A 24,984-nucleotide genomic window follows, 5' to 3' on the forward strand; every position below is an offset into this window, starting at 1 on the left:
GAGTTTTCTCGCTTGAACAAACTGCTCGTTCGATCGTTGTTCGTTTGGAAGGGCCAAGAGAACTGTGGACTAAAACATGTTCATTGTTTCACCATTGGAACCTCATTTGCCAGTAAACAATATGATAATTGTTTTTTTTTACCCTTCTATCTGGCAACAAAACTGACACCTTTTTTTACAAGGAGTCATGTTTGCATAGACCACAATACCTGCAGTCATAATACAAACAAAAACATAACTCTGATAATGTATGCACTGTCCTTGAAGTTGACTAGTCCACACCCGAGACAGCTTTCCTTAGAGCCTAGTCTCACATGGTGTTGGACCAGATGACGCCAAAAGGTGCATATATTATCAGAGTTGTGTTTTTTGTTTGCATTACGACTGCAGGTATTGTGGTCTATGCAAACATGACTTCTTGTAAAAAAAAGGTGTCAGTTTTGTTGCCAGATAAAAGGGTAAAAAAAAACAATGATCATGTTCATTGTTTGTTTAATAATCATCATATGCGGTGACACAGAGCGGGGTTCTGCTCGTATTCGTTTGATCTCGGGTGTTTTTCCTGGTTGGCCAGTTCAGGTTATGGGAAGAGCTGACACAAGGGGATGGTTGGCGAGTTGGTCAGGGGGGGTAAAGCACCTACCGGTGGCTGGTGGGTCAGCTGGCTAATCGGTTAGGGTTAGGGGTCAAAGCTCGTACCAGTGGTTGGTTAGTCAGCTGGCTAATCGGTTAAGGTCAGGGGTCAAAGCTCGTACCGGTGGCTGGTTGGGTCAGCTGGCTAATCGGTTAGGGTTAGGGGTCAAAGCTCGTACCAGTGGTTGGTTTGTCAGCTGGCTAATCGGTTAAGGTCAGGGGTCAAAGCTCGTACCAGTGGCTGGTGGGTCAGCTGACTAATCGGTTAGGGTCAGGGGTCAAAGTTCGTACTGGTGGCTGGTCGGTCAGCTGGTTAGTTGGTTAGGGTTAAGGGTCAAAGTTCGTACTGGTGGCTGGTCGGTCGGTGTTAGTCCCTTAACCCTACCGGTTTTGGCCGTGAGCGGGAATCGAACTCGGGTCGCCGGGTTCGTAACCGCTGCACCACCGCTCCCCACAGTCACGCACACACAGTCACGCACACACAGTCACACACACACACAGTCACACACACACACACACAGTCACACACACACACAGTCACACACACACACACAGTCACGCACACGCAGGGCAAGTCACACGCGCCTCCCACCGCACTCCCGCGAGCGAGGGGCGAGAGGGAGGCGCGGCTGAACTCGCAAAGACGCAGAGAGGAGAGTGGACAGCAACTAAGAACGACGATCTGAACCGGTCCTGGGCCTCCCCCCTAGGTCGACTCAGCCTCAAATGAGGACCTGGTGCGCTGCGTAAACGTCGCCACTGGGAAGACAAAGGCGGCCGGGCGTGGTGCTGGCCACCCACCCCATCGTGTACCGTGCCGGCCTTCGTAGGTGCTACGCTAACAGCACTTGCCCCAACATTATGTTAAGGCTACACGGGGGACCTTTGTCTGTGTGTGAGTGAGTGAGTGTGTGCGTGCGTGCGTGCGCGTGCGTGCGTGCGCGCGCGTGCGAGCGCGCGGCCTCCTCTACTGCGGAGGTCACACGATTGGGTAGCAGGCGTAGTTGGAAATTCCACAGTTGTTGTTCCGATGCTTGGCCATTTTAATGTAGCCTCCGTCTCCCCACCGCTTGCTCCAGCTGCGCAAAGACGTTCACGATGAGAAGCAAACCACGCGCACACAACAACAGCACAACAACAACACAACAACAACACAACAACAACACCATTGGAACCTCCTTTGCCAGTAGCAAAATATGATAATTGGTTTTTTTACCGTTTCATCTGGCAACAAAACTGACACCTTTTTTTTACAAGGAGTCACGTTTGCATTGACCACAATACCTGCGGTCGGAATGCAAACAAAAAACACAACTCTGATAATATATGCGCCTTTTGGCGTCATCTGGTACAACACCATGTGAGACTAGGCTCTAAGAAGAGCTGTCTCGGGTGTGGACCAATCGATTTCAAGGGGGCACCAATAAAGCGGCAACCCCCTCTCATCCGCAGCCCTATTTAGCCCGAATTCCCATTTGCCCGCGACTCTGATCATAACCACACACACACACCACACACACACACCACACACACACACCACACACACACACACACCACACACACACATACACACCACACACCACACACACACACACCACACATCACACACACACCACACACACACACACCACACACACACACACCACACACACACACACCACACACACCACACACACACACCACACACACCACACACCACACACCACACACACCACACACACACACACCACACACACACCACACACACCACACACCACACACACACCACACACACTTCACACACACGCACCACACACACACACACGTAAAAAATAAAAATATATTTCAAAAAATCTCCCCCCTCCGCTTATCACCGTAGACACCAGGGAGCCGTTCGCCCCGAAATCCGTGAGCGGCGACTCCAGTTTGCCCGACGCAGCGCGCCCACCACCCCTCCCAACCCCACCCTACCTGTTCTTGACGATCCAGTACTCGTGAGCTCCCTCCTTGTCGTAGCCGACCGCGAGCATGGCGTGGTTGATCCTGGTGCGGCTGCACCCCGGGTCGTAGTAAACACCTGCGGCACAGTCACGGCGTCGGCAGTAAGCGTCAGGCCACCGGCCTCGTCGCTGCTTCTCTTCACCCCACGGCTGTCAACCCCTGATGGGTGCCCTCTTACCTTGTTAGAGACCAATTGGGAAGCTTATTGGTCAACCCGTGCCCCTTATACATCGCAACGTTTGTCCTACAAAAGTCATCATCGCAAAGGAGAAACGCAAATAAATAAGACGCTCACCACTAGTGCACTCACGACTTGTGCACTCACCACTAGTACACTCAGCACTACTACACTCACCACTACTACAACAACAACAACCACAATTCGCCACTAAGTGGCGGTGACGTCACCACGACGCTTGTGCCAGACTATGTGCACGTTGAGGCCACGTGAAGTGTCGAACGCCCACTGGCAGGAGGTCACGGGGCAGACCCAGCAGGTGCCACGGGTCGACTGACTGAGACGACTGAGATGTCTGGCTGATGCACCACCTGTGCCCCCTACTGTGCTAACTTGCTGTGCTTTAGCCACCCGGCGCTCTGCTCGTTGTTGTGAGCGTCGCTCCTCTGCCCTTCATTGTTGCTGGAGGGCGACTGCCTCCAACTGCCCAGCAGCGTCCTTCACGAGCCTCCTCCACAGAGGACGATCTTGACACCGCTGGTACCAGTCATCGGCAAGTCCACTCAGCTCTACGTCCTCCTGTACCACATCACTCCATCTCTTCTCTAGCCCGTGACGCGCCCATTTAGCCCCCTCTATCCAGTCAAACGAAAAGCTGTTTAGACATGCGGTGGCTGGGCATGCGGGCTACATGACCAAGCCAACGCAGCCTTGCCTGCCGGAGGAGCTCACCGATGGGACTTAGTCCAGATCTTTCAAGGATTTGTGAGCACCTAACACAATCCAGCCTGGTTAAACCCAGGATGGATCGTAGGCAGGTCAGCCTAAATGTTTCTAACCGGCGAAGATGTTCCATTAGGGGGGTCCACGTTTAGCAAGCATAGAGAAGGGAGGGAATGACCGTGGCCGAGAAAACTTGAAGCTTCGTGCGGAGCGACAGACCAGGTAGCTTCCACACAGCGTTACGCAACCGATGAAAAGATAATGCCGCTCGACTGATTCGGAGTGAGACCTCTGCTGTCAAACCGGAGCCGGTCATGAGCACACTGCTCAGGTATGGGAAACTCTCCACTCTCTCCACAACTGCCCTATCACCGATTGGGAGTTGTGGGGGTGGAGTGCCCGATGGTACAAAATACCCAGGCAGGTGCTTAGGTGAAGAAGAAGAGCCGCTGATCTAGAAACATCCAGCAGCATCCCAATGCCTTGCGCAATGAGGCTACGGTGAGGCGGCCGTACAAACCGCTTGCTCCCACTCGCGCGCGACGTTGCTCCGTTCGCTAGATCGCGTTACATCCAATTCGCATCCGCGTTATAAAAAATATATATACATTCATCGCGTTATAGCCAATTCGCGTTCTGAAAACACGCGGGCGTTATAGGAGAACGGACTGTCCTGTGCCTTGAACTTCTTTACGTAGATAATTAATCAGAGGTGTGGGGAGAAAGACAAGATGATGATGATGGCGATGATGATGGTTAACGCTTTGCGAGGTCCTTACCGTTTCTATAGAACTGGAAGGACCTGCGGCCGGCATCCATCCCCACGGCCACCGGCCCCACGCTCGCGACCGCCTGTTGCAGGCCGGCCTCGCTGTTCTTCTGGATGCGCCCGTACGACGTGAGGTAGGCCCCGCGGCTGCGGGGGTCGTAGCGGCACGGCTGGTTGTCCTTGGGAAGACACACGGGGGGGGGGGGGGGGGCACGCTGGGGTCGGTCGCTGTGGGCTTGGCGGAAAAGGGCTTTCTTTGGCCGCCACCTTGGGCCGGTTTCGGATTGAATCTTGGGACGACGGTCGGGCCGACTCGGTGGATCGGTCGACGGAAAATTCCAGTCGACCGCTTCGCTCGCTCCTCGAGCGTTGTGGGATGTTCGTGCCCGGTGCCCGTCGCGTCGCGTGTTGGTTTTTTTACTTGGTCGTGGCAGGAAATCGGAGTGGACCGGAGGGGAACTCCATTGCAGAATGTGGTGGGGGGGGGGGGATGAGGGGGGATGGTGAATGTACGGACCCCAGACAGACACTCACCCTCTCAGACACTCACCCTCTCAGACACTCACCCTCTCAGACACTCGCCCTCTCAGACACTCGCCCTCTCAGACACTCACCCTCTCAGACACTCACCCTCTCAGACACTCGCCCTCTCAGACACTCACCTTCTCAGACACTCACCCTCTCAGACACTCACCCTCTCAGACACTCACCCTCTCAGACACTCACCCTCTCAGACACTCACCCTCTCAGACACTCACCCTCTCAGACACTCACCCTAGCAGACACTCACCCTCTCAGACACTCACCCTCTCAGACACTCAGACACTCACCCTCTTAGACACTCACCCTCTCAGACACTCACCCTAGCAGACACTCACCCTCTCAGACACTCAGACACTCACCCTCTCAGACACTCACCCTCTCAGACACTCACCCCAGCAGACACTCACCCTCTCAGACACTCAGACACTCACCCTCTCAGACACTCACCCTCTCAGACACTCACCCTCTCAGACACTCACCCTAGCAGACACTCACCCTCTCAGACACTCAGACACTCACCCTCTCAGACACTCACCCTCTCAGACACTCACCCCAGCAGACACTCACCCTCTCAGACACTCACCCTCTCAGACACTCACCCTCTCAGACACTCACCCTCTCAGACACTCACCCTCTCAGACACTAACCCTAGCAGACACTCACCCTCTCAGACACTCAGACACTCACCCTCTCAGACACTCACCCTCTCAGACACTCACCCTCTCAGACACTCACCCTAGCAGACACTCACCCTCTCAGACACTCAGACACTCACCCTCTCAGACACTCACCCCAGCAGACACTCACCCTCTCAGACACTCACCCTCTCAGACACTCACCCTCTCAGACACTCACCCTCTCAGACACTCACCCCAGCAGACACTCACCCTCTCAGACACTCACTCTCTCAGACACTCACCCTCTCAGACACTCACCCTCTCAGACACTCACCCTAGCAGACACTCACCCTCTCAGACACTCACCCTCTCAGACACTCAGACACTCACCCTCTTAGACACTCACCCTCTCAGACACTCACCCTAGCAGACACTCACCCTCTCAGACACTCAGACACTCACCCTCTCAGACACTCACCCTCTCAGACACTCACCCCAGCAGACACTCACCCTCTCAGACACTCACCCTCTCAGACACTCACCCTCTTAGACACTCACCCTCTCAGACACTCACCCTCTCAGACACTCACCCTCTCAGACACTAACCCTAGCAGACACTCACCCTCTCAGACACTCAGACACTCACCCTCTCAGACACTCACCCTCTCAGACACTCACCCTAGCAGACAATCGCCCTCTCAGACACTCAGACACTCACCCTCTCAGACACTCACCCTCTCAGACACTCACCCCAGCAGACACCCTCTCAGACACTCACCCTCTCAGGCACTCACCCTCTCAGACACTCACCCTCTCAGACACTCACCCCAGCAGACACTCACCCTCTCAGACACTCACTCTCTCAGACACTCACCCTCTCAGACACTCACCCTCTCAGACACTCACCCTAGCAGACACTCACCCTCTCAGACACTCACCCTCTCAGACACTCACCCTCTCAGACACTCACCCTCTCAGACACTCACCCTAGCAGACACTCACCCTCTCAGACACTCAGACACTCACCCTCTCAGGCACTCACCCTCTCAGACACTCACCCCAGCAGACACTCACCCTCTCAGACACTCACCCTCTCAGACACTCACCCTCTCAGACACTCACCCTCTCAGTCACTCACACAAGTAGACACTCACCCTCTCAGACACTCACCCTCTCAGACATTCACCCTCTCAGACACTCACCCTCTCAAACACTCACCCTCTCAGACACTCACCCTAGCAGACACTCACCCTCTCAGACACTCAGACACTCACCCTCTCAGACACTCACCCTAGCAGACACTCACCCTCTCAGACACTCACCCTCTCAGACACTCACCCTCTCAGACACTCACCCTCTCAGACACTCACCCTCTCAAACACTCACCCCAGCAGACACTCACCCTCTCAGACACTCACCCTCTCAGACACTCACCCTCTCAGACACTCACCCTCTCAGACACTCACCCCAGCAGACACTCACCCTCTCAGACACTCACCCTCTCAGACACTCACCCTCTCAGACACTCACCCTCTCAGACACTCACCCTCTCAGACACTCACCCTAGCAGACACTCACCCTCTCAGACACTCAGACACTCACCCTCTCAGACACTCACCCTCTCAGACACTCACCCTCTCAGACACTCACCCTAGCAGACACTCACCCTCTCAGACACTCAGACACTCACCCTCTCAGACACTCACCCTCTCAGACACTCACCCCAGCAGACACTCACCCTCTCAGACACTCACCCTCTCAGACACTCACCCTCTCAGACACTCACCCTCTCAGTCACTCACCCTAGCAGACACTCACCCTCTCAGACACTCACCCTCTCAGACACTCACCCTCTCAGACACTCACCCTCTCAGACACTCACCCTAGCAGACACTCACCCTAGCAGACACTCACCCTCTCAGACACTCAGACACTCACCCTCTCAGACACTCACCCTCTCAGACACTCACCCTCTCAGACACTCACCCTAGCAGACACTCACCCTCTCAGACACTCAGACACTCACCCTCTCAGGCACTCACCCTCTCAGACACTCACCCCAGCAGACACTCACCCTCTCAGACACTCACCCTCTCAGACACTCACCCTCTCAGACACTCACCCTCTCAGTCACTCACACAAGTAGACACTCACCCTCTCAGGCACTCACCCTCTCAGACATTCACCCTCTCAGACACTCACCCTCTCAAACACTCACCCTCTCAGACACTCACCCTAGCAGACACTCACCCTCTCAGACACTCAGACACTCACCCTCTCAGACACTCACCCTAGCAGACACTCACCCTCTCAGACACTCACCCTCTCAGACACTCACCCTCTCAGACACTCACCCTCTCAGACACTCACCCTCTCAAACACTCACCCCAGCAGACACTCACCCTCTCAGACACTCACCCTCTCAGACACTCACCCTCTCAGACACTCACCCTCTCAGACACTCACCCCAGCAGACACTCACCCTCTCAGACACTCACCCTCTCAGACACTCACCCTCTCAGACACTCACCCTCTCAGACACTCACCCTCTCAGACACTCACCCTAGCAGACACTCACCCTCTCAGACACTCAGACACTCACCCTCTCAGACACTCACCCTCTCAGACACTCACCCTCTCAGACACTCACCCTAGCAGACACTCACCCTCTCAGACACTCAGACACTCACCCTCTCAGACACTCACCCTCTCAGACACTCACCCCAGCAGACACTCACCCTCTCAGACACTCACCCTCTCAGACACTCACCCTCTCAGACACTCACCCTCTCAGACACTCACCCTCTCAGACACTCACCCCAGCAGACACTCACCCTCTCAGACACTCACCCTCTCAGACACTCACCCTCTCAGACACTCACCCTCTCAGACACTCACCCTAGCAGACACTCACCCTCTCAGACACTCAGACACTCACCCTCTCAGACACTCACCCTCTCAGACACTCACCCTCTCAGACACTCACCCTAGCAGACACTCACCCTCTCAGACACTCAGACACTCACCCTCTCAGACACTCACCCTCTCAGACACTCACCCCAGCAGACACTCACCCTCTCAGACACTCACCCTCTCAGACACTCACCCTCTCAGACACTCACCCTAGCAGACACTCACCCTCTCAGACACTCAGACACTCACCCTCTCAGACACTCACCCTCTCAGACACTCACCCCAGCAGACACTCACCCTCTCAGACACTCACCCTCTCAGACACTCACCCTCTCAGACACTCACCCTCTCAGACACTCACCCTCTCAGACACTAACCCTAGCAGACACTCACCCTCTCAGACACTCAGACACTCACCCTCTCAGACACTCACCCTCTCAGACACTCACCCCAGCAGACACTCACCCTCTCAGACACTCACCCTCTCAGACACTCACCCTCTCAGACACTCACCCTAGCAGACACTCACCCTCTCAGACACTCAGACACTCACCCTCTCAGACACTCACCCTCTCAGACACTCACCCCAGCAGACACTCACCCTCTCAGACACTCACCCTCTCAGACACTCACCCTCTCAGACACTCACCCTCTCAGACACTCACCCTCTCAGACACTAACCCTAGCAGACACTCACCCTCTCAGACACTCAGACACTCACCCTCTCAGACACTCACCCTCTCAGACACTCACCCTCTCAGACACTCACCCTAGCAGACACTCACCCTCTCAGACACTCAGACACTCACCCTCTCAGACACTCACCCCAGCAGACACTCACCCTCTCAGACACTCACCCTCTCAGACACTCACCCTCTCAGACACTCACCCTCTCAGACACTCACCCCAGCAGACACTCACCCTCTCAGACACTCACTCTCTCAGACACTCACCCTCTCAGACACTCACCCTCTCAGACACTCACCCTAGCAGACACTCACCCTCTCAGACACTCACCCTCTCAGACACTCAGACACTCACCCTCTTAGACACTCACCCTCTCAGACACTCACCCTAGCAGACACTCACCCTCTCAGACACTCAGACACTCACCCTCTCAGACACTCACCCTCTCAGACACTCACCCCAGCAGACACTCACCCTCTCAGACACTCACCCTCTCAGACACTCACCCTCTTAGACACTCACCCTCTCAGACACTCACCCTCTCAGACACTCACCCTCTCAGACACTAACCCTAGCAGACACTCACCCTCTCAGACACTCAGACACTCACCCTCTCAGACACTCACCCTCTCAGACACTCACCCTAGCAGACAATCGCCCTCTCAGACACTCAGACACTCACCCTCTCAGACACTCACCCTCTCAGACACTCACCCCAGCAGACACCCTCTCAGACACTCACCCTCTCAGGCACTCACCCTCTCAGACACTCACCCTCTCAGACACTCACCCCAGCAGACACTCACCCTCTCAGACACTCACTCTCTCAGACACTCACCCTCTCAGACACTCACCCTCTCAGACACTCACCCTAGCAGACACTCACCCTCTCAGACACTCACCCTCTCAGACACTCACCCTCTCAGACACTCACCCTCTCAGACACTCACCCTAGCAGACACTCACCCTCTCAGACACTCAGACACTCACCCTCTCAGGCACTCACCCTCTCAGACACTCACCCCAGCAGACACTCACCCTCTCAGACACTCACCCTCTCAGACACTCACCCTCTCAGACACTCACCCTCTCAGTCACTCACACAAGTAGACACTCACCCTCTCAGACACTCACCCTCTCAGACATTCACCCTCTCAGACACTCACCCTCTCAAACACTCACCCTCTCAGACACTCACCCTAGCAGACACTCACCCTCTCAGACACTCAGACACTCACCCTCTCAGACACTCACCCTAGCAGACACTCACCCTCTCAGACACTCACCCTCTCAGACACTCACCCTCTCAGACACTCACCCTCTCAGACACTCACCCTCTCAAACACTCACCCCAGCAGACACTCACCCTCTCAGACACTCACCCTCTCAGACACTCACCCTCTCAGACACTCACCCTCTCAGACACTCACCCCAGCAGACACTCACCCTCTCAGACACTCACCCTCTCAGACACTCACCCTCTCAGACACTCACCCTCTCAGACACTCACCCTCTCAGACACTCACCCTAGCAGACACTCACCCTCTCAGACACTCAGACACTCACCCTCTCAGACACTCACCCTCTCAGACACTCACCCTCTCAGACACTCACCCTAGCAGACACTCACCCTCTCAGACACTCAGACACTCACCCTCTCAGACACTCACCCTCTCAGACACTCACCCCAGCAGACACTCACCCTCTCAGACACTCACCCTCTCAGACACTCACCCTCTCAGACACTCACCCTCTCAGTCACTCACCCTAGCAGACACTCACCCTCTCAGACACTCACCCTCTCAGACACTCACCCTCTCAGACACTCACCCTCTCAGACACTCACCCTAGCAGACACTCACCCTAGCAGACACTCACCCTCTCAGACACTCAGACACTCACCCTCTCAGACACTCACCCTCTCAGACACTCACCCTCTCAGACACTCACCCTAGCAGACACTCACCCTCTCAGACACTCAGACACTCACCCTCTCAGGCACTCACCCTCTCAGACACTCACCCCAGCAGACACTCACCCTCTCAGACACTCACCCTCTCAGACACTCACCCTCTCAGACACTCACCCTCTCAGTCACTCACACAAGTAGACACTCACCCTCTCAGGCACTCACCCTCTCAGACATTCACCCTCTCAGACACTCACCCTCTCAAACACTCACCCTCTCAGACACTCACCCTAGCAGACACTCACCCTCTCAGACACTCAGACACTCACCCTCTCAGACACTCACCCTAGCAGACACTCACCCTCTCAGACACTCACCCTCTCAGACACTCACCCTCTCAGACACTCACCCTCTCAGACACTCACCCTCTCAAGCACTCACCCCAGCAGACACTCACCCTCTCAGACACTCACCCTCTCAGACACTCACCCTCTCAGACACTCACCCTCTCAGACACTCACCCCAGCAGACACTCACCCTCTCAGACACTCACCCTCTCAGACACTCACCCTCTCAGACACTCACCCTCTCAGACACTCACCCTCTCAGACACTCACCCTAGCAGACACTCACCCTCTCAGACACTCAGACACTCACCCTCTCAGACACTCACCCTCTCAGACACTCACCCTCTCAGACACTCACCCTAGCAGACACTCACCCTCTCAGACACTCAGACACTCACCCTCTCAGACACTCACCCTCTCAGACACTCACCCCAGCAGACACTCACCCTCTCAGACACTCACCCTCTCAGACACTCACCCTCTCAGACACTCACCCTCTCAGACACTCACCCTCTCAGACACTCACCCCAGCAGACACTCACCCTCTCAGACACTCACCCTCTCAGACACTCACCCTCTCAGACACTCACCCTCTCAGACACTCACCCTCTCAGACACTCACCCTAGCAGACACTCACCCTCTCAGACACTCAGACACTCACCCTCTCAGACACTCACCCTCTCAGACACTCACCCTCTCAGACACTCACCCTAGCAGACACTCACCCTCTCAGACACTCAGACACTCACCCTCTCAGACACTCACCCTCTCAGACACTCACCCCAGCAGACACTCACCCTCTCAGACACTCACCCTCTCAGACACTCACCCTCTCAGTCACTCACCCTAGCAGACACTCACCCTCTCAGACACTCACCCTCTCAGACACTCACCCTCTCAGACACTCACCCTCTCAGACACTCACCCTAGCAGACACTCACCCTAGCAGACACTCACCCTCTCAGACACTCAGACACTCACCCTCTCAGACACTCACCCTCTCAGACACTCACCCTCTCAGACACTCACCCTAGCAGACACTCACCCTCTCAGACACTCAGACACTCACCCTCTCAGGCACTCACCCTCTCAGACACTCACCCCAGCAGACACTCACCCTCTCAGACACTCACCCTCTCAGACACTCACCCTCTCAGACACTCACCCTCTCAGTCACTCACACAAGTAGACACTCACCCTCTCAGGCACTCACCCTCTCAGACATTCACCCTCTCAGACACTCACCCTCTCAAACACTCACCCTCTCAGACACTCACCCTAGCAGACACTCACCCTCTCAGACACTCAGACACTCACCCTCTCAGACACTCACCCTAGCAGACACTCACCCTCTCAGACACTCACCCTCTCAGACACTCACCCTCTCAGACACTCACCCTCTCAGACACTCACCCTCTCAAACACTCACCCCAGCAGACACTCACCCTCTCAGACACTCACCCTCTCAGACACTCACCCTCTCAGACACTCACCCTCTCAGACACTCACCCCAGCAGACACTCACCCTCTCAGACACTCACCCTCTCAGACACTCACCCTCTCAGACACTCACCCTCTCAGACACTCACCCTCTCAGACACTCACCCTAGCAGACACTCACCCTCTCAGACACTCAGACACTCACCCTCTCAGACACTCACCCTCTCAGACACTCACCCTCTCAGACACTCACCCTAGCAGACACTCACCCTCTCAGACACTCAGACACTCACCCTCTCAGACACTCACCCTCTCAGACACTCACCCCAGCAGACACTCACCCTCTCAGACACTCACCCTCTCAGACACTCACCCTCTCAGACACTCACCCTCTCAGACACTCACCCTAGCAGACACTCACCCTCTCAGACACTCAGACACTCACCCTCTCAGACACTCACCCTAGCAGACACTCACCCTCTCAGACACTCACCCTCTCAGACACTCACCCTCTCAGACACTCACCCTCTCAGACACTCACCCCAGCAGACACTCACCCTCTCAGACACTCACCCTCTCAGACACTCACCCTCTCAGACACTCACCCCAGCAGACACTCACCCTCTCAGACACTCACCCTCTCAGACACTCACCCTCTCAGACACTCACCCTCTCAGACACTCACCCTCTCAGACACTCACCTTCTCAGACACTCACCCCAGCACACACTCACCCTCTCAGACACTCACCCCAGCAGACACTCACCCTCTCAGACACTCGCCCTCTCAGACACTCACCTTCTCAGACACTCACCCTCTCAGACACTCACCCTCTCAGACACTCACCCTCTCAGACACTCACCCTCTCAGACACTCACCCTCTCAGACACTCACCCCAGCACACACTCACCCTCTCAGACACTCACCCCAGCAGACACTCACCCTCTCAGACACTCGCCCTCTCAGACACTCACCCTCTCAGACACTCACCTTCTCAGACACTCACCCTAGCAGACACTCACCCTCTCAGACACTCAGACACTCACCCTCTCAGTCACTCACCCTCTCAGACACTCACCCTCTCAGACACTCACCCCAGCAGACACTCACCCTCTCAGACACTCACCCTCTCGGACACTCGGACACTCACCCTCTCAGACACTCACCCTCTCAGACACTCACCCTCTCAGTCACTCACCCTAACAGACACTCACCCTCTCAGACACTCACCCTCTCAGACACTCGCCCTCTCAGACACTCACCCTCTCAGTCACTCACCCTAACAGACACTCACCCTCTCAGACACTCACCCTCTCAGACACTCACCCTCTCAGACACTCACCCCAGCAGACACTCACCTGCCCTATGTAGGGGTAGCTGCGCTCGTACGCAATGCCGCGGTTCTGGTGGATGTATTTGAAGGCGTTGATCATGAACCCCCCGCGGCAGCCGTAGTTGCCGACGCGGGAGCAGTCGACGAGGTTCTGCTCGCTGAGCGACACGAGGGGGCCCCTGCGGATCTTCCACTGCCCCTCCAGGGCGCCCGTGGAGCTGAAGGCCCAGCACGAGCCGCAGCTGCCCTGCACGTGGCAGCACGGAACGCGGTCACCCAGCCGTTCCCGTAGGAGCGTGACATTGCCGTAGGAATGTGACGTCCCCGTAGGACGTTCCCGTAGGAACGTGACGTTCCCGTAGGAACGTGACGTTCCCGTAGGACGTTCCCGTAGGAACGTGACGTTCTCGTAGGAACGTGACGTTCCCGTAGGAACGTGACGTTCCCGTAGGAACGTGACGTTCCCGTAGGACGTTCCCATAGGAACGTGACGTTCCCGTAGGAACGTGACGTTCCCGTAGGAACGTGACGTCCCCATAGGAACGTGACGTTCCCGTAGGAACGTGACGTTCCCGTAGGAACGTGACGTTCCCGTAGGAAAGTGACGTCACGTTTCCGTAGGAACGTGACGTTCCCGTAGGACGTTCCCGTAGGAACGTGACGTTCCCGTAGGACGTTCCCGTAGGAACGTGACGTTCCCGTAGGAACGTGACGTTCCCGTAGAAATGTGACGTTCCCGTAGGAACGTGACGTTCCCGTAGAAACGTGACGTTCCCGTAGAAATGTGACGTTCCCGTAGAAATGTGACGTTCCCGTAGGAACGTGACGTTCCCGTAGGAACGTGACATTCCCGTAGGATGTTCCCGTAGGAACGTGAAGTTCCCGTAGGACGTTCCCATAGGACCGTGACGTTCCCACTCTCGGCTCAGTGTGGGGGGCTTTGTTTCGACGGGAGATGAGCACCAAATGATGCCTCCGAGGAAACCACCGTCGCTCGCATGTCACGGCGGACAAAAACAACAAGACGGACAAATCCGCGGTGGCACTGGCACTGGCACCATCAACGGCATCGGCGCTGGCAACGGCACCGACAACGGCACCGGCGCCGGCAATGGTAACGGCACCAGCGCCGGTGCTGGCAATGGTAACGGCACCGGCGCTGGCAACGGTAACGGCACCAGCGCCGGCGAAAGGGCACCTGGTTTTTGACGTGCGTGACGGCGCCCGTCTTGCGCCAGTCCACTCTGCTGGGCGCCGTGAAGTTTGGGGGCGGCTCGAAGGTCACGAACTCCGCCGCGACCTCCGTCTCGTTCACGAGCATGGGCCGCGTCATCGTTTGCACAAACTCCTCCTCCGTCTGCAACGATGGTGGCGGGGGGGGGGGGGGCGGTTGATAGTACGGGGACTCCTCTACTTAAGAACATTCGACTTACGAACTTTCAGAGATACGAACAAACCTGTCCAGTTGCCTGTTCAGACCGAGAGTCGTGAGTTCGACTGCCGCGCAATAGATGGTGGCGGTGGCTTCTACATCTGCCGAACGTGAAGAACCAGTGGCAACTACATCTGCAGAACGTGAAGAACCAGTGGCAACTACATCTGCAGAACGTGAAGAACCAGTGGCAACTACATCTGCAGAACGTGAAAAACCAGTGGCATCTACATCTGCAGAACGTGAAGAACCAGTGGCATCTACATCTGCAGAACGTGAAGAACCAGTGGCATCTACATCTGCAGAACGTGAGGAACCAGTGGCATCTACATCTGCAGAACGTGAAGAAACAGTGGCATCTACATCTACAGAACGTGAAGAAACAGTGGCATCTATATCTACAGAACATGAAGAACCAGTGGCATCTATATCTACAGAACATGAAGAACCAGTGGCATCTACATCTGCAGAACGTAAATAACCAGTGGCATCTACATCTACAGAACGTGAAGAACCAGTGGCATCTACATCTGCAGAACGTGAAAAACCTGTGGCATCTACATCTGCAGAATGTGAAAAACCTGTGACATCTACATCTGCAGAACGTGAAAAACCTTTGGCATCTACATCTGCAGAATGTGAAAAACCTGTGACATCTACATCTGCAGAACGTGAAAAACCTTTGGCATCTACATCTGCAGAATGTGAAAAACCTGTGACATCTACATCTGCAGAACGTGAAAAACCAGTGGCATCTACATCTTTGTTACTCTATGTGAGTCTCATCATCGTGTTCACTCCATGTGAGTCTCATCACCGTGTTCATCACCACTATCCACAGTGAAGTACCTACAGATATTGAAGGTGAACTGCAGTAAGAATGATAATTATGAAATAAGGAGGCATCATCAGAGCGTGTTGGCATGCTTACACGAACCCCAAAAAGCGTCACAACGCAACTAAGTGAGTCTCGGTGTCTGATATAAAGCTTATATTTATTTAAAAGCATTTGCTGAATTTCGATTTAAAGCTTTCGTGACTGCAGGGATTCATCTTCTTGGTTCTTTCGTAGAATGGAAATAATACAATTTGCTGAATTTCGATTTAAAGCTTTCGTGACTGCAGGGATTCATCTTCTTGGTTCTTTCGTAGAATGGAAATAATAAAATTTGCTGAATTTCGATTTAAAGCTTTCGTGACTGCAGGGATTCATCTTCTTGGTTCTTTCGTAGAATGGAAATAATAAAATTTGCTGAATTTCGATTTAAAGCTTTCGTGACTGCAGGGATTCATCTTCTTGGTTCTTTCGTAGAATGGAAATAATAAAATTTGCTGAATTTCGATTTAAAGCTTTCGTGACTGCAGGGATTCATCTTCTTGGTTCTTTCGTAGAATGGAAATAATAAAATTTGCTGAATTTCGATTTAAAGCTTTCGTGACTGCAGGGATTCATCTGCTTGGTTCTTTCGTAGAATGGAAATAATAAAATAATAAAAATAAAACGTAATAAAATAATTCTCACAACGTTTCGGCCACAACGCAAGCAGCCGTCCTCAGAGTCAGACTCTGTCTTCTCGACAGACATGTTCTACACCTGAGGACGGCTGCTTGCGTTGTGGCCGAAACGTCGTGAGAATAATTTTATTGTTTTATTTTTATTCTTTTATTATTTCCATTCTACGTGACTTTACCGAAAAAACCAAGAAGATGACATTTGCTGAATATTTGTTTTAATCCGTGGGTTTCTGTGCTCATGGTTCTCTGTATATAAAGTGTATGGGTCTCTGTGAAAATATTTGGTTTTACATATAATTGTGTACTGACAGAGTGACACCTGGCGGCCTGTAGGGGTACTACGGTTGTAGCTGCATTACATAACGCCTTATTATGAAGGGGCGTGTCTGGGGTAAAGGTCGAGGGCGGAGTCAGTCGAGAAGCTCCGGGAACCAACCTGAAGGTTCTGGAAAGGGAGCGTGGCCAGAGGTGGAACTTGGCCGCGCCAGGCAGATATAAGGAGCACCGAACCAGAGCTTCGGGGCTGTTAGAGTGGGGTCAAATATGCTCAAAATGTCCCCCCCCCCAATATATTGCTATAAAATAGATTTCTGTTTATACGGTTGTGGTTATGGTTGTACTTTATGAATCCATAATCTCTGCCGTTACATACAATGAAACAAGAAAAGGTAAAAAAGAAAAAAACAGAGCAATGTAATACAATAAACTATTATACATTATTGTAAAATATAAATTAAAACTCCTTCCTGTGTGTTAGTGAATTTTTTTTTATATTTTAGGCAGGAAATTCGTTTTCAAATTTAGATTTTTTTTTCTGGGGGGGGGGGGGACCCCTGGAAGATTTGCCCCCCCCCCCCCTCAATGTTGACTCCATGGCTCGGGCCTTGCTTCAATCACGTGGCTCTTCTTCTGCAAGAGCAGCTGCGTAGCGCAGGACGCAGATTGGCTGCGTGTTTGGACATGCCTGGCCCTAGGGTGTAGCCGCGTTACGAAGTGTAATCGCCCAGCGTGCTCCTAATAAATAAGAAGCCTTCTATGTTTGGTGGTGGTGGTCACTGCCGGATGAATCTAGTGCGGGGCCTGTAGCATATGTTGTTATAAAGGGGCCCCAAATAAAAAATTAAACATCAATATTAAAACACAACATTTGTACTTGCATAGTAAAGTAATTGTATTTTATCATTTGCTATACAGCCAGATAATACGACATATCGCTAACCCTAAACACCCAGTGGTTCATCTTCTTGGTTCTTTCGGTAAAGTCACGTAGAAGGGAAATAATAAAATAATAAAAATAAACCATAATAAAATACAATTCTCACAACTTCTTTTTTTTAACGTTATTAATTCCCTTCTACGTGACTTTACGGAAAGAACCAAGAAGATGAATCCCTGCAGTCACGAAAGCTTTAAATCGAAATTTAAGCCTTCTACTAGACGTGTGTCGGAGGTCGCTCACGACAATTGTAATATGGCTCTCGAGATAAAGTCTGAATAAGTATAACCCGTAAAAACAAAGTTTTTCACTATAAATCCTTTATATGCGTGGCGGCTAGAGTCCTCTCGTCCTCTGGCTTGAGATGGCTGCCACCTATGGGTCAGATGATTGTCTGGCACCATTAAGCAATTGGTAATTAAATATAATATTTTTGTCCTAAAAAGTGTAAAATTTAGGAATTTTTTTTCACGAACATTAATTGTCACGCACAACGAGTCTGTGTGGAAAATGTCAGCTCGATTGGATCACGGGAAGTGGGTTAAAAAACGACCGAAAGATTTGCACGGTCCTAAGCAAGCAAGCAAGTGAACTTAATATAAAGGATTTAAAAAGATACGAATGGTGGTTGCAGTTCTGCAGAAGTTCGCTCACGACCGCTGCAACACAGAGACCTCCACCAGGGGGCGCGCTACACGAGCCGATGAGTGCCTCGGTGTGAGCGAATGCGATCCCCGACTTACGAACACCCTGACTTACGAAGGCCCCGACTTACGAACACCCGTGCTTACGAAACAGCTGCCATTAAATGTTTTTTTTTAAACATTGTCTTTAAGACGCGAACTCGCAATTGTAAAACTGAACCGGGAAACGATTTTGTTTGGAGGAGCGATCCTCCGCGTGGTTGTAGTGAGTCAGTCTCTGGGAGTGAGTGTTTGCGTATGTGTCTAGGTGTGTGAGCACACGGACATGTGTGTCTGTGTGTGTGGGAAAGTGTGAATGCGTGAGTAGCGGTAGTGTAAGTGGTTAGCGCTACGCTGCGCTACGAACCCGCCGACCCGAGTTCGATTCCCGCTCACGGCCACAAAACGCCAGTGACGATTATCTGAACCGGTCTTGGGCCTCCTCCCCTAGGTCGACTCGGCCTCAAATTAGTACCTGGTGTGGTATGTAAACATCGCCACTAGGGAGACAAAGGCGGCCGGGCGTGGTGTTGCCCACCCACTCCTTCGTGTGTCTTGCCGGCCTTCAATAGGTTCCCGCTAACAGCACTTGCCTGAACAGTCTGTTAGAGGTCATAGGGGAGGATCTTTTGATATTTGTGTGTGTGGAGCGGTAGCGTAGCAGTTAGCGCTCCGCTACGAAAGCGACGACCCGAGTTCGATCCTCCCTGGTGTGTACGTGGTGTGTACTTCTGTCCACATCCGTACGTCTCGTGAAGTCTGTTTGGTCTCTGCTCAAGTCTGAACCCGTCCTGGGCATTCACTTTGCCAAACCTCGCATCGACAGGCGCGCTTGAAGTACATTTAAACATACCACGCCCCCCTGCCCACCACCGAGATGACGTGCCGTGCAGACGTATCAGACGAACACATTCCTACGGAGGGAGCTGGTAGGAACGTCGGGTTGCTCGGTCAATGGCCAGGGTCAACGGCGGCATGGTGTATTCCGCAAATGTGCCCGACTGTGAGGGCGGGCACAAGCCGGCGTGAGTAGGTTAAACGTTGAGTTTTATAAGGGCACCACGGGGTGACCAGCCCCTCCCCACCCAGCCCCACCCTCCCCACCCAGCCCCTCCCCACCCTCCCCACCCCACCAAGCCCCTCCCCACTCACCCCACCCAGCCCCTCCCCACCCTCCCCACCCCACCAAGCCCCTCCCCACCCTCCCCTCTCCACCCAGCCCCACCCCTCCCAATGTTTGGATGCACGACGGACGGACGGACACAATAATCCCCTGTGGGCTGGTGGAACCAGGTGGTTCCTACCAGTATAACACAAGGGTGGCACAGTCGGGTTTTTTTACAATCGGGTTTAATTGTCTTTTTATATTAAACCCGATCATCTGAGATTGGGAGAAATCCGGTTTAATTGCTTCTAATTGCAGAACCGCACTTTTCAACGATGGGCTTCATCCATTCCAAGCTAAGGAACTCACTGGCGCCCACAATTGTGGAGAAACTCGTGTTCATCACGACCAACCTGCCCGCCGCATTCTACGACTACCCCGTGCCCGACGGCCCCCAGCGCATACTCTATACAGCATCGGGGATGCGTCCGCACGTACCATGTCTCCGAACTGGTTCATGGCCAGCGTGTAGGAGTGCTTGCCGAGGGACTCCTCCAGGTTGTGCCGGTCGATCATCTTCAGGTTGTGCTCCCACACGAGGCGACGCCGGCCCTCCTCTGCCTGCGCATCACCAGGGGGAGACGAGGGGGGAGACACAGTTCAGCATCGCTACGCTCGATTTAAAGCTTCTTTCGTGACTGCAGGGATTCATCTTCTTGGTTCTTTCGGTAAAGTCACGTAGAATGGAAATAATAAAATAATAAAAATAAAACATAATAAAATAATTCTCACGACGTTTCGGCCACAACGCAAGCAGCCGTCCTCAGGTGAAGAACAGGTCTGTCGAGAAGACAGAGTCTGAATGACACGTCCTGGGCTTGGAGCGTCTATTTAAGCTGCCCCCCCCCCCCCCCAGAAAAAAACTCACGCGATAATTTCACACGGGCGCAGTGAGCCCAGGTGCCCCCCCTAACCCCCCTGCCCCCCGAGAAAAAAAACTCACGCGATGGTTTTACACGGGCACAGTGAGCCCAGGTGCCCCCCCTAACCCTCCTGCCCCCCAGAAAAAAAACTCACGCGATGGTTTTACACGAGCGCAGTGAGCCCAGGTGCCCCCCCTAACCCTCCTGCCCCCCAGAAAAAAAACTCACGCGATAATTTCACACGGTCGCAGTGAGCCCAGGTGCCCCCCCTAACCCTCCTGCCCCCCAGAAAAAAAAACTCACGCGATGGTTTTACACGGGCACTGTGAACCCAGGTGCCCCCCCTAACCCTCCTGCCCCCCAGAAAAAAAACTCACGCGAAGATTTTACACGGGCACAGTGAACCCAGGTGCCCCCCCAAACCCCCCTGCCCCCCAGAAAAAAACTCACGCGATGGTTTTACACGGGCACTGTGAACCCAGGTGGCTCCCCCCCCTGCCCCCCCTCCCCACGCCCCCCCCCCACCTGCCCCCTCCGTGTGTATTGCCGTCACGCAAGACGACACCAGCAGCAGCAGCACAGCCTTGCCTGCTCGTAGCTCTTGCCGTGCAAGTCCTGCCAGGCGCCCCAGTGCGGGTCGAGTGCCGGATCCGCAGCGGCGGCGGCGGCGATGAGGACGGTGCCGAGCAGCAGGGCAGCCACGGTCAGCGGTGCCATCTCCGTGGTGAAGTATGGTCAAACGAGCACCGCCATCGAGCATGCGGTACAGGAGGTAGTGGCGGGGGGGGGGGGGGCACCATTTAGAGTTCGATTTGACAACGGTGCCGCGAACGGCGAGGCTAGCGTATTCGTTTGATGTCGAGAGGAGGCGGTCGTTCAGAAGCGTTTAGAAAGTTGTTTCGATGTTGCATCGCTTCGTGGAGGCAGAGGAGGATCTCGAGTTCTGGAGAAGGGGCACTTTGTGGCGTCCCGTTGGACCGAAATGTTCATGCCCATGGGCACGCGCACACACAAATATTTCTGCAGAGCTGGGGGAGAAAAAAACTAAACTTAATGGGATTTGTTGTTGTTGTGAGTTTGTGTGTTTGTTTTTGTTCTCAAGCGGTCACTGACAAATGGGGCGGAGAACATCAACTGGCTCAAATTGGCAGCTTGGTGGTCAGTACCAGATGAAGATCGTGCGGGGCCTGTAGCATATGTTGTTATAAAGGGGCCCCAAATACAAAAAATTAAACATCAATATTAAAGCACAAAATTTGTACTTGCATAGTAAAGTAATTGTATTATTTGCTATACAGCCAGATAATACGACAAATCGCTAACCCTAAACACCCAGTGGTTCATCTTCTTGGTTCTTTCGGTAAAGTCACGTAGAAGGGAAATGATAAAATAATAAAAAGAAAACATAATAAAATACAATTCTCACAACTTATTTTTTTTTACGTTATTATTTCCCTTCTACGTGACTTTACCAAAAGAACCAAGAAGATGAATCCCTGCAGTCACGAAAGCTTTAAATCGAAACCCAGTGGTTCGTAAAAGTTGAAGGCAGTATAGTACTATAGTAATAGAGCAAGTGCCGAATCACTGAACCGGAATTGGTGGCTTGAAAGCATTTAGCGCGGGGCCCTTGAAAGTGCGGAGCCCGTAGCATTTGCTGCTACGATCATCCGCCACTGGTGGTGATTGATGCTGGCACATTTGGGGGGGGGGGGGGGGTGCACTGAGTAGGCAACGATTTTAGAGGCATCCCCATTTCAATGAATGTAAAATAAATCTCGTGAGATGACAGAAGGGATGTAGACATCATCATCAGAGATGTAGCGAGATGAGAGAAATGTAGACATCAAGAGAGGTGGAGGGAGATGAGAGATGCTGACAAAGACGGAGATCGACATCATTAGACCTCCATTGCCAGTACCAAAATATAATGATCGGGTTTTTTCCCCTTTTTTTTCTGGCAACAAAACTGAAACCTTTTTAAAAAATCCTTTATATTAAGTTCACTTGCTTGCGCGCTTACGACCGTGCAAATCTTTCGGTCGTTTTTTAACCCACTTCCCGTGATCCACTCGAGCTGACATTTTGCACACAGACTCGTTGTGCGTGACAATTAATTTTCGTGAAAATATTTTTCCAAAATTTTACACTGTTTAGGGAATTTTTTAAAAATATTTAATTACCAATTGCCTAATGCTGGCAGACAATCATCTGACCCATAGGTGGCAGCCATCTCAAGGCAGAGGACGAGAGGACTCTAGCCGCCACGCATATAAAGGATTTAGAGTGAAAAACTTTGTTTTTACGGGTTAATTTTTACAAAGAATCATGTGTGCATTAACCACAATACTTGTGGTCAAAATGCAAAAAAAAACGTCGTGAGAATTTTATTGTAAAAATGTTTTATTTTATTATTTCCCTTCTACGTGACTTTACCGAAAGAACCAAGAAGTTGATGGACTCTCAGATTTTTTAAAAAAATCATTAATTTGTTGAACCTAAAGAATTGTCTCGGTTTGCCTCGATTCCCACCACCACAGAGCCACCACGGAGCCACCACCGCCTTCTTACTTCAGATAAAAGAGGGAGGCTGGGGGGCTGGCTACAAAGGACACACACATATCTTCTTGGTTCTTTCGGTAAAGTCACGTAGAAGGAAAATAATAAAATAATAAAAATAAAACAGAATAAAATAAAATTCTCACGACGTTTCGGCCACAACGCAAGCAGCCGTCTTCAGGTGGAGAGCAGGTCTGTCGAGAAGGCAGAGTCTGAATGACCAAGAAGATGAATCCCTGCAGTCACGAAAGCTTTAAATAGAGACACACACATATACTTACTTTGATTGTGCGAATGCACAACGAGTGCTTGGAAGTCTCAGCAGGCGAGCTGGGCGAAGCCGGGCATCGGCTCGCTTTATAAGAGCGGCGGCGGAGGCGGCGTTTGGCAGTCGTCGCACGCGATTTGACGAATCGTGGCTTCTTCGTACGCGCACGTTGAGAAACTTTTCTTGCACGCCGCAAACGCAACAGCGACCCCCCCCCCCCAAAAAAAAAACCACAGACGCCTTGCGTGGTCAGCTCGCGGGCAAGGAGAAGGAGAAAAAAAACAAGCGTGACATCCGCCCTGTTAATCTCCCGGTGAGTTTCTTCAACGAGAAAAAATAGGAACTTGTGGAAGGGCAACGCATTCACGCAGCGTGCTAAGAGGGGGGGGGGGTGCAAGGCGGGCGAGTCGACGGCGCGTGGAGCCTCCTCCACATCGCCCCCCACTCCTCCACATCGCCCCCCACTCTCCCACATCGCCCCCCACTCTCCCACATCGCCCCCCACTCTTCACGAGCCTCCTCCACATCGCCCCCCACTCCCCCACATCGCCCCCCACTCTTCACGAGCCTCCTCCACATCGCCTCCCACTCCTCCACATCGCCCCCCACTCTCCCACATCGCCCCCCACTCTCCCACATCGCCCCCCACTCTTCACGAGCCTCCTCCACATCGCCCCCCCACTCCTCCACATCGCCCCCCACTCTTCGTCCTGTACAGGGGGGGGGGGATGTTTGTGCGTGCGCGACTTCCTCAACGCGTTGTTGTGTTTTGTTGTTGCATGTGACTTGTCATTCTTCCTTTCCAAGATGACAAAGTATGCTCACGCCGCCCGCAATAATAATTAATGACAAAATGGTATTTCGGGGAAAATTAATTTTGAAATAAGGCGACCATGACAGAGGTGAATAAAACATTATAAATGTGTCTTCTTGGTTCTTTCGGTTGTGGCCGAAACGTCGTGAGAATTATTTTATTATGTTTTATTTTTATTATTTTATTACTTCCCTTCTACGTGACTTTACCGAAAGAACCAGGAAGATGAATCCCTGCAGTCACGAAAGCTTTAAATCGAAATCTTTCGGTAAAGTCACGTAGAAGGGAAATAATAAAATAATTAAAATAAAACATAATAAAATACAATTCCCACGTTTTTTCACTTAAATCGAAATTATAAATGTAATTCTAGATTTGAAGCTTTTAGGTTCTTTCG

The 24,984-nt window shown here is 52.7% G+C and overlaps 1 protein-coding gene across 1 annotated transcript; it reads right to left on the minus strand.

Moving 5' to 3' along the window:
* Positions 1 to 435: 435 nt before the first annotated feature.
* Positions 436 to 23,873, minus strand: LOC144950825 (procathepsin L-like). Its single transcript, XM_078880940.1, has 8 exons — positions 23,787 to 23,873; positions 21,535 to 21,663; positions 20,522 to 20,644; positions 15,271 to 15,429; positions 14,098 to 14,319; positions 4,294 to 4,462; positions 2,584 to 2,689; positions 436 to 1,712 (listed from the first exon to the last, which is right to left on the minus strand). The coding sequence occupies exons 2-8, from the start codon at positions 21,661 to 21,663 to the stop codon at positions 1,613 to 1,615; spliced, it is 1,008 nt and encodes a 335-aa protein (XP_078737066.1). The 5' UTR covers positions 23,787 to 23,873; the 3' UTR covers positions 436 to 1,612.
* Positions 23,874 to 24,984: the final 1,111 nt, after the last annotated feature.

Source organism: Lampetra fluviatilis, chromosome 59, assembly GCF_964198595.1.
Source record: "Lampetra fluviatilis chromosome 59, kcLamFluv1.1, whole genome shotgun sequence".
In the NCBI taxonomy this organism is placed as follows: domain Eukaryota; kingdom Metazoa; phylum Chordata; class Hyperoartia; order Petromyzontiformes; family Petromyzontidae; genus Lampetra; species Lampetra fluviatilis.

Bases quoted from the DNA above. Each gene is read 5' to 3' on its own strand.
- LOC144950825 (XM_078880940.1), bottom strand. From the start codon at position 21,663: ATGGCACCGCTGACCGTGGCTGCCCTGCTGCTCGGCACCGTCCTCATC. The intron at 15,430-20,521 runs GTACGTGCGGAC...CCATCGTTGCAG, and splicing joins TGAACCAGTTCGGAGACATG to ACGGAGGAGGAGTTTGTGCA. The intron at 2,690-4,293 runs GTAAGGACCTCG...ACTGTGCCGCAG, and splicing joins CTTCCAGTTCTATAGAAACG to GTGTTTACTACGACCCGGGG.